The sequence below is a fragment of the Rattus norvegicus genome, chromosome 1, assembly GCF_036323735.1.
Source record: "Rattus norvegicus strain BN/NHsdMcwi chromosome 1, GRCr8, whole genome shotgun sequence".
NCBI classification, from domain to species: domain Eukaryota; kingdom Metazoa; phylum Chordata; class Mammalia; order Rodentia; family Muridae; genus Rattus; species Rattus norvegicus.
The window spans coordinates 166,342,668-166,352,699 of NC_086019.1; the positions used below are offsets into that span (position 1 = coordinate 166,342,668).

Sequence of the window (10,032 nt, forward strand, 5' to 3'; positions counted from 1 at the left end):
AAGTCAATTTCATTCCATATTAGAATGGCTACTCCAGCTTGCTTCTTCGTGCCATTTGCTTGGAAAGTTGTTTTCCATCCTTTTGCTCTGAGGTAGTGTCTGTCTTTGTCTATGAGGTGTATTTCCTGTATGCAGCAAAATGCTGGGTCTGCTTTACATATTCAGTATGTTAGTATATGTCTTTTTACTGGGGAATTGAGTCCATTGATGTTGAGAGATAGTAAGGAATAGTGATTGTCGCTTCCTGTTATTTTCATTGTTAGAGGTGGAATTATGTTTGTATGTTTCTCTTTTGGTTTCATTTGAAGCAGATTACATTCTTGCTTTCTGTACGGTATAGTTTCTCTCCTTGTGTTGGAGTTTTCCACCTATTATCCTTTGTAGGGCTGGATTTGTAGAAGATATTGTGTAAATTTGGTTTTGTCATGGATTATCTTGGTTTCTCCATATATGTCAATTGAGAGTTTTGCTGGATATAGTATCCTGTGCTGGCATTTGTGTTCTCTTAGGGTCTGTATGACATCTGTCCAGGATCTTCTGGTTTTCATAGTCTCTGGTGAGAAATCTGGTGTAACTCTTATAGGTCTGCCTTTATATGTCACTTGACCTTTTCCCCTTACTCCTTTTAATATCTTTCTTTGTTTGTGCATTTGGTGTTTTAACTATTATGTGATAGGAGGAATTTCTGTTCTGTTCCAATCCATTTGGAGTTCTGTAGGCTTCTTGTATGTTTATGGGCATCTCTTTCTTTAGGTTAGGGAAGTTTTCTTTTACAATTTTGTTGAATATATTTCCTGGACCTTTAAGTTGGGAGTCTTCACTCTCTTCTATATTTATTATCGTTAGGTTTGATCTTCTCATTGTGTCCTGGATTTCCTGTATGTTTTGGGCTAGGAACTTTTTGCTTTTTACATTATCTTGGAGGGTTATGTTGATGTTTTCTATGGTATTTTCTGCCCCTGAGATGCTCTCTTCTATATCTTGTATTTTGTTGGTGATGCTTTCATCTATGACTCCTGATCTCTTCCTTAGGTTTTCTATCTCCAGGGTTGTCTCCCTTTATGCTTTCTTTATTGTTTCTATTTCCGTTTTTGAATCCTGGATAGTTTTTGTTCAATTCCTTCACCTGTTTGGCTGTGTTTTCCTGTAATTCTTTCAGGGATTTTTGTGTTTCCTTTCTAAGGGCTTCTACTTGTTTACTTGTGTTGTCCTGCATTTCTTTAAGGGAGTTATTTAAAATCCTCCATTATTATCATAAATGTGATTTTAAATTTATATCTTGCTTTTCCCGTGTATTTGGATATCTAGTATTTTCTTTGGTGGGTTAACTGGGCTCTGATGATGCCAAGTCGTCTTGCTTTCTGTTGCTTAGGGTCCTGCACTTGCCTCTTGACTTTGTGTTATCTTGTCTTGCTGTTTCTGAGAGTGGCTTGATCCCCCCTGTAGGCCTCTGTGTCAGCACTCCCGTAGAACTGTTTTCCTTTTATCTTTCAGCCTTTTCTGAGAACATGTGCTCTGGTCTCAAGTGTGTAGGCACTCCTTGTGACTGTCTTTCGGCTCTAGGTGTGGTCAGGAATCAGACGGGTCTTGCCCCTGATGGCTCCTGGGGGGGGCACAGTTGGCACTAGGCAATTCCCTCTTGGGTCAGGAATGTGGGCAGAGGGTAGTCTCCTCTGATTTCTAATGAGTGTCCGCACTTCGGAGGGTCCAGCTCTCCCCCCAACCCCCAGGATTTGGGTGCAGGGAGCTCTTTGACTATTTCAGTTCAGTCCTGGGTGCAGACCAGAACTGCAGGTACCTGTAGCTAATTGTTCTTATATTCCTGTGTCCAGAGGCACTCTGCAGTTTCCTTTTGGACTAGCGATGTTGGCAGAGGTGTGCAGAAGTGGCACTCCATTCTCAGGATGTCTGCACTTCTGTGTGTTCAGCTCCCTTCCCCACGGGATTTGGGTGCGGGGAACTGTGGGATCATATCAGTTCAGTTCCAGTGCAGCCATCATATCAGCACAGCCAGAAACAGGAAGTGTCCTGACCTAGAGGACTTCTGCCTCTGTGTGTCCTGAATCAACCAGGCAGGTCACTTGGAGCAAAAAAGTGGGTCTTACCTCTGCTCTCAGGTGTGTAGGCACTCCTGGTGACTGTCTTTCAGCTCTAGGCATGGGCAGGAATCTGTCTCTGGGCTTTTTGTAGTTGGAAGAATTTTAATGAGTACTTCTATTTCCTTAGGACTTATAGGACTGTTTAAGATATTTACCTGAGACTCTCTGCTCCTCCTTGTTCCAGAAATAGCCACATCTTCTCATGCAGTGCCAGCCTCATCCTGTAGACAAGATGGTGAAGTTTGGTGTGAACAGATTTGTCAGTATTGGGAGCCTGGTTTCCAGGGCTGCCTTCTCCTCTGCATCTGGCAAAGTCAAGATTGTTGCCATCAACGACCCCTTCATTGACCTCAACTACATGGTCTAAATGCTCCAGTATGACTCCAGCCATGGCAAGTTCAATGGCACAGTCAAGTCTGAGAATGGGAAGCTTGTCATCAACGGGAAGCCCATCACCATCTTCCAGGAGTGAGAACCCGCTAACAACAAATGAGATGATGCTGGTGCTGAGTAGATCACGGAGTCACCACATGGAGAAGGCTGGGGCTCACTTGAAGGGTGGGGCCAAAAGTGTCATCATCTCAGCCCCTTTGGCCCATGTTTGTGATGGGTGTGAAACACAAGAAATATGTCAACTCATTCAAGATTGTCAGCAATGCATCCTGCACCACCAAATGCTTAGCCCCCCTGGCCAAAGTCATCCATGACAACTTTGGCATCGTGGAAGAGTCATGACCACAGTCCATGCCATCACTGCCATTCAGAAGACTGTGGATGGCCCCTTTGGAAAGCTCGGTGTGATGGCTGTGGGGCAGCCCAGAACATCATCCCTGTATCCACTGGTGCTGCCAAGGCTGTGGGCAAGGTCATCCCAGAGCTGAACAGGAAGCTTACTGGCAGGGCATTCTGTGTTCCTACCCCCAATATATCCATTGTGGATCTGACATGCTGCCTGAAGAAACCTGCTAAGTATGATGATATCAAGAAGGTGGTGAAGGAGGCATCTAAGGGCTCACTAAAGAGCATCCTGGGCTACACTGAGGACCAGGTTATCTCCTGCAACTTCAACAGCAACTCCAACTCTTCCACCTTTGATACTGGGGCTGGCATTGCTTTCAATGACAACTTTGTAAAGCTTATTTCCTGGTATGACAATGTATATGGCTACAGCAACAGGGTGGTGGACCTCGTGGCTTACATGGCCTCCAAGGAGTAAGACCCTGGACCACCCACCCCAGCAAGAACACTGAGAACAAGAAAGAGACCTTTGGTTGCTGAGGAGTCCCTGTCCAAACTTAGACCCCAACACTGAGCATCTCTCTCACAATTCCATCCCAGAACCCCATAATAACAGGAGGGGCCTAGGGAGCCCTCCCTACTCTCTTGAATACCATCAATAAAGTTCATTGCATCACCTCAAAAGATGTTTACCTGATATTGACTCGATTTTTGTAGGTGGCACCTGTTAAAAAAATTGTCCATTTCTTTTAGATTTTCAAATTTTGTGGAGTACAGGTTTTTGAAGCATGACCTAATGCTTCTTTGGGTTTCCTCAGTGTCTGTTGTTATGCACCCCTTTTTGTTTCTGATTTTGTTAATTTGGATATTCTCTCTCTGCTTTTTAGTTAGTTTGGCTAAGCATTTGTCTATGTTGCTGATTTTCTTAATAAAATACCCCAACTTTTATTTCATCAATCCTTTGTACTATTTTCTTTGTTTTTATTTTATTGATTTCAGCACTCAGATTATTTCCTGGTATCTACTCCTCTTGGTCACGTTTGTTTTTTTCTTTCCTAGAGCTTTCAGGAGGTTTTTTTTTTCTTTTTTCAGATAAAATGTTTTTTTTTTTTATTGGTTTGATTTCAGGTAGCTGTGACTGTCCTGAAACTCACTCTGTAGGGTTTAAATTTTTTCTCCATTTGTTTATTCATTCCCTTTACAGCCTGCCTGAAGCTCCCCTCTTCCTCTCCTCCCAATCTCACCCTTATAACTCCACCATTAAGTTGCTAGTATAAGAACTTTCTCTTTTCTTTATGGAGACTTTAGTGCTATGAACTTTCCCCTTAGCACTGCTTTCATTGTGTCCCATGAGTTTAGATATGCTGTGCCTTCATTTTCATTGAATTCTAGGGTCTTTAATTTCCTTATTTCTGTCTTCACCCAGTAGTTTTTCAGCAGAAAGCTGTTTCCTTTCCGTGAGTTTTGTAGGGTTTTTGTTCTTTCTGTTGTAGTGAAATCCAGCTTTAATTCACGATGGGTTGATAGGATGCAGGGGGTTATTTCAGTTTTCTTGTATCTGTTGAAACTTGCTTTGTGACAGAGGATGTGGTCAATTTTGAAAAAGTTCTGTGGTGTGCTGAGAAGAAGGTCTATCTGTTTGTGTTTGAGTAAAATGTTATGTAGATATCTGTTAAGTTCATTTTGTCTGTTAGCTCAAATATTTCTCTATTTAGTTTCTGACTGGATGACCTGTTTGTTGGTGAGAGTGGGTTATTGAAGTCGTCCTCTATTTGTGTATGGGGTTTAATGTGTGGTTTAAGCTTTAGTAAAGCTTCTTTTACAAATGTGGGTACCATTGAATTTGAGGCATAGATGTTAAGAACTGAAAGATAATCTTGGTGGATTTTTCCTTTGATGAGTATGAGGTGTTCTTCCCCATCTCTTTTGACTAATTTTGGTTGGAAGTCTACTTTGTTATATCAGCTTGTTTCTTGGGTCCATTTGTTTGGAAAAATCTACTTCTAACCCAATCTATTTCCAATGATATGTGTGAGGATACAATGGAATCTGTTCCGAATTCCAACTGAAAATTTGATTAGAAATTTTAAAAAGGAACAAAAAAGAAATAGGGAAGAACCTTGTCTTGATGGTGTATGATTGGTTTCGGCATCATCTGTCTCCACTTGTCTCTTGCTCATTTGTCTACCATAAACTATGTATGTGAAGGAGAAAAGCAGAGAAAGCTATGCTTAGCTGCACCATCAGATGAAGGGAAAATTGAAGGCTCAAAGGAGACAAGCAATGAAAACAAATGTGTCAGGGGTCAGAGAGATGGCTCAGTACTCAGTGGTACCTGTGGCTCTTGCCACAGGTTTGATCACGGTTTGATTCCCAGCACCCAAATGGCAGCTCACAGCCACCTGTTAGCTCTAGTTCCAGGGAATCCAATGCTCCTTACTGAGCTTCATGGACATCAGTGATGTATGTTGTACATGAATGCAAAGTACCCGTACACATAAAATAAAAAAGTAAAACCAAAGGCAAATACAACTGTGCTGTGAACAGTCACAGCTGTGTGTTCTCTTAATGAGAATGAATACTTTTTTCCTTAGGCTACAGAGTTCTGCATTACCATTCACTCTGAGGGTGAATATCCCTTTGCCAAAACCATTGTCACGAAGAATAAAACATCGAAGACTGCAGAGATAGTTCAGTGGGTCAGAGCACTTTATGATGCAAGCATGAGAACATGGGTCCCAGCACATTTTTGAGAACCTGAGTATGGCCACGAGAGCCTGTAAAACCAGCGCTGTCAGAGAAAGAATGAGGCAGAAAGTGATAAAGCAGGGCATGCGACAGCTTCCTTGGTCTTTGATCACATATCAGCATGCACATACACAAATACACACACACACTCACTCACACACACACACTCACACACACACAGAGGGTGAGACAGACAGTGACAGACAGACACAAACAGAGAGAGAGACAGACAGACATACACAGAGAATAAAACCTACATATATTATCACCTGATAAATATTATCAGGTATTTATTTATGTTGAGTGTTGGGTTTAACGTTCTTGAACTAGTTGTGAAGGCAGCCAGAAAAGGCTTTTGCAGGACACCATCTTGAGAGAAGTCAGAGAGAAGGGAGAGGTAGATATTGACTTCAGAGACTCAGCAATTTGGGAAGAGGACGAGTTGAGCAGCACGGCTCAGTCCCAGGAGAGCATGGTGCAAGGCTTTGTCTCGAGGGCTCTCATAAGGGAGGATACAGCAGACACCCAACAAGCTGAATTGCTTCAGCCCTTCTGTGTGTTCTGGAAGTGTCCATGCGTGGCTCTGTGATTACACAGATATCTGTACGTGGACCTGCTTTAGAATTAAGGTAAGAATGAGGCTGCTGTTGGCTCACATGGGGTAGAGGTGACCAGACTGTAAGAGGCAACAGGATATATATATCTATAAATTTAAAGCTGAAATCTGTGTTTTGGTTTCCTGATAGCAGGCAGAGAAAGCAACGCTTTGGTAGGGAGGCTGAGAGCACATGGGCTGGAGGGAACTTTGTGAAAGGTGAAGGGAAATAATTGGGGAGATTGAAGAAGTTCTAATCATGAGACCAGGGCTGAGAAATGTGAAGTGTTCTGACATGGACTGCAGACTCCCTCTGGATGTGAAAACACGTCTGAGTGGTCACAGGACCTAGTTACTTGTCCTGGACTCCATATTGGCAGCAAGGGCAACTTGGCAGGTGGAGAGGAAAACCAGTTTTCTTCTCAAAACCAGTTCTCAAAGAACTGTTTTTCTTTCAAGAAGAAAGCCATGGACTGATGAGTAGGAGTGGGAATGGAAAGAACGTTTTATTGGACAGAGGATACATAGCGGTTACCGTGCTAGCAACTCAAACATATGCTCTGGTTCCTCAGACACTGTTCAGTTTCTTCCCTTTCATAAGTGTAGGGCAACTTTGTCTTTCTTCCTAGAAGATGCTCTCTGAGCCGAGTCCACCCAGAACCTTCACAAAGATTATTGGCTTGCCTGTCCACCCTTCTTTCTAACCATACAAAGCCTATATCTGAATGAAGCAGGATGCTCCACAAATAAAACAGAATAAAACAACAGTTATTGCTCAAAATATGCTCTCTGAAAGATCACGCTGATGAACGGAGAACGATATGCTGGAAAAAGATGAAATTGCCTGTTAGTTTCCAAACAGCAAAAACTTAAATCCTCTCCATGCCTGAAATAATGACTGTGCCTTCAATTTGGGTCATTAGAGGCTTGGTTCCCTGGGATGAGCACAGAAAACCTCATCTCAGGTACATGGGCCAGACAACCACTTCTTAAGAGTCTTTTGCCCTCAAGAACCTGTAATCAAGGAAGGAATGCAGAGAGTTGGAGAAATAATCTTCTCCAAGGAAGAATGCGCCAACTTGCTATCCAAAACGAAATAGCCCTGAAGACATACATACAAATGACATTATACAGACTGTGTAGGTATCTTTAGAAATATACATGCATGTAATAGCAATTAATGAAAAAGATTCTATGAATTTGAAAGAGAGGAGGGATATTTTTGAGAGTCTGGATTGAGGAAAGACAGAAGAGATATGGTGTAATTATATTATAATCTCAAAAACAAAAAACGAAAAAGTCTAAAAAAAGGTCTTCTGTTTATCTACATAAATGAACAAAGTGGCGAGGTCAGAGGCCTTTCCAATCTCACTCGTGTCAGTTCCTCATTTGTGACGTGTGGTAAGTGAACCTCATGTGCCTCTAAGCATAAAGCAGGGAAAAGCCCTTGGATCGTCACTCCCTCCACGAAGAATAAAAAGTGTGTAGCCTGTTTTGAAGTGATGCTTAATAAATGTGATTGATTCCTCGGTGCTGTGTTATGCTCATATACACTGTATTCCTGGAATATCAATGTCCTTTTAGGGCCCAATATCTACAGTCAGTTAATGTTCTAGAAAACACATCCACAATGTGTGTGTGTGTGTGTGTGTGTGTGTGTGTGTGTGTGTGGTGAGTGATCAGTCACTATAAGTATGGCTTTAAGATGTTTGTAAAAGTTAAGGGTTTAGGGTGAAGGAGTGCTCAAAAATCTTTATTGAAAGGAAAAGTATCTGGCATCCAGCCATCCCCCCCCCCCCCCCAGCTACTTTGGACTGAGAATATTTCAGAACCGTTGTCCATTGCTCTGTGTCAGCTTCCACTGCTTCTCTTCTCTTTTATTCCTCACCTTATGGTTTGCTGCTTACATTCAAGGTCAAGCTCCCCACGCATCAATGACTCATCCTGTGTGTGTTTGATTGTTTGTCACTGAGGTGTGCAGAATGATGTCTCTCATTGGAGCATAGATCATCTTTCTCCTTTGTGTTTCTTGTTTACATATTCAAAGAAGATGGAAGGTGTGGAAAGCTACAAAAGCTCCCAGTGATAGCACAAAAAATACATATTTTCTCCCAGCTCTGTAACTGGAGGATTGTATCTGCAGAAGGTTTTCTGGGTATGACTACTTTAAACCACACTGTTGTAAGTCACACGGTCTTCCGCTTGCTGGGCGTCCCTGGCCTAGAGGACCAGCACATGTGGATTTCCATCCCCTTCTTCATTTCCTATGTCACTGCCCTGCTTGGGAACAGCCTGCTCATCTTTGTCCTCACAAGGCCTAGTCTCCATGGACCCATGTACTTCTTCCTCTGCATGCTGGCGGGGGCAGACATCGTGCTGTCCACATCCACAGTTCCCCAGGCCTTGTCCATCTTCTGGTTCCACGCTGGGGAGATCTCCCTGGATCGCTGCATCACTCAGCTCTTCTTCATGTACTCCACCTTCATCGCTGAGTCTGGGATCTTGCTGGTGATGGCCTTTGACCGCTTCATTGCCATTTGCTACCCGCTGAGGTACAGCACTATTTTCACAATCTCCCTAATTGGAAAAATTGGAATGGCCATCTTTCTGAGAAGCTTTGTTACAATTTTCCCCGTAATATTTCTTGTGAAAAGATTAACTTTCTGCAAAAATAAAATTATTCCACACACCTACTGTGAACACATAGGCCTGGCTAAATATGCTTGTAACAATATCCGAGTAAACTTTTGGTATGGAATTTTTGTTTTAATGTCAACAATAACTTTAGATGTTGTGTTAATTTTTGTTTCCTATGTGCTGATCCTCCGTTCCATTTTCCGAATGCCTTCCCAGGATGCTCGCCACAAAACTCTCAACACATGTGGCTCCCATGTCTGCGTCATTATCCTCTTTTATGGCCCTGGGATCTTCACAACACTTACACAGAGGTTTGGGCGCCACATCCCACCTCACATCCACATCCTGTTGGCTAATGTCTGCATTCTGGTTCTACCTATGCTGAACCCTATCATTTACGGAATCAAGAGCAAGCAAATCCAGGAGCAGATTGTTCATGTCTTGTTTACAAACTATAAGTGAATTTGGGTTAAAACTCAGTTTGTGGCATCTACAGTTTTGTGTTGAGTGATCTTTGGAGCTGGTAGATGGGATGGGTCAGCTGACACATAGCTCATTGCGTTCTGCATTAGAGCAACTTTACAGGGAAGCTGAAGAATACACGCTCTGGTTCAACCCGTGAGAACACCGCCATGTTCTCACGCAGTGTACTGAACAAGGTCCCTTCCATGCAGACATTGGGTAGCTAGAATTGTGTCAAGACACCATGTTCCCCTGACACTAGCATGGGGTTTGGAAGAAGATGAAGTAAATAAGGACACTCTGTTGCTTTGGAATTTGGTCACTGGAGTTTCTGCAGTTCTGGGACATTGATGATATCTCTGGGAAACTGCACAGAACATTTCATTCTTTCATGCCCTTCGTTCTAGTGAACTGACATCCGGGATCAGAGACTCCTGGGCTCTGCACTCACTTCTTAGAATGTGAAAACTTACTTAGACTGAGTGCAGCTGTGGCTGGGGCCTGTAAGTTATGTGGTTAAACTTTTGCAGATCAACCTTGGGAAACCTGAATCTGATGACTTGTTGTGAGAGGAGAGTTCTGTGGCTCACGAGGGGTGGTGTCTGCTGCAAGAAGACTGAGGAAGTCAGGCTATCCATCTAACTGCTCTTAGGGGGCACTGACATTCGTCAGGTACTCGATCTGGCTTTCATGTGGGTGCTGAGGACGCAAACTCAGGCATGCGTGCTTTTTGCCATGAGCACTTTATGTCCC

At 42.9% G+C, this 10,032-nt stretch overlaps 1 protein-coding gene and 1 pseudogene across 1 annotated transcript; both read left to right on the forward strand.

The window, feature by feature from the left end:
- LOC120099898 (glyceraldehyde-3-phosphate dehydrogenase-like) overlaps positions 1 to 3,538 on the forward strand; it is a 49,813-nt pseudogene extending 46,275 nt beyond the window's left edge.
- Positions 3,539 to 8,337: 4,799 nt separating this feature from the next.
- Positions 8,338 to 9,279, forward strand: Or52b4 (olfactory receptor family 52 subfamily B member 4). Its single transcript, NM_001000126.1, has one exon. It carries the CDS (start codon positions 8,338 to 8,340, stop codon positions 9,277 to 9,279), a length of 942 nt encoding a protein of 313 aa, NP_001000126.1.
- The last annotated feature ends 753 nt before the right edge of the window (positions 9,280 to 10,032 follow it).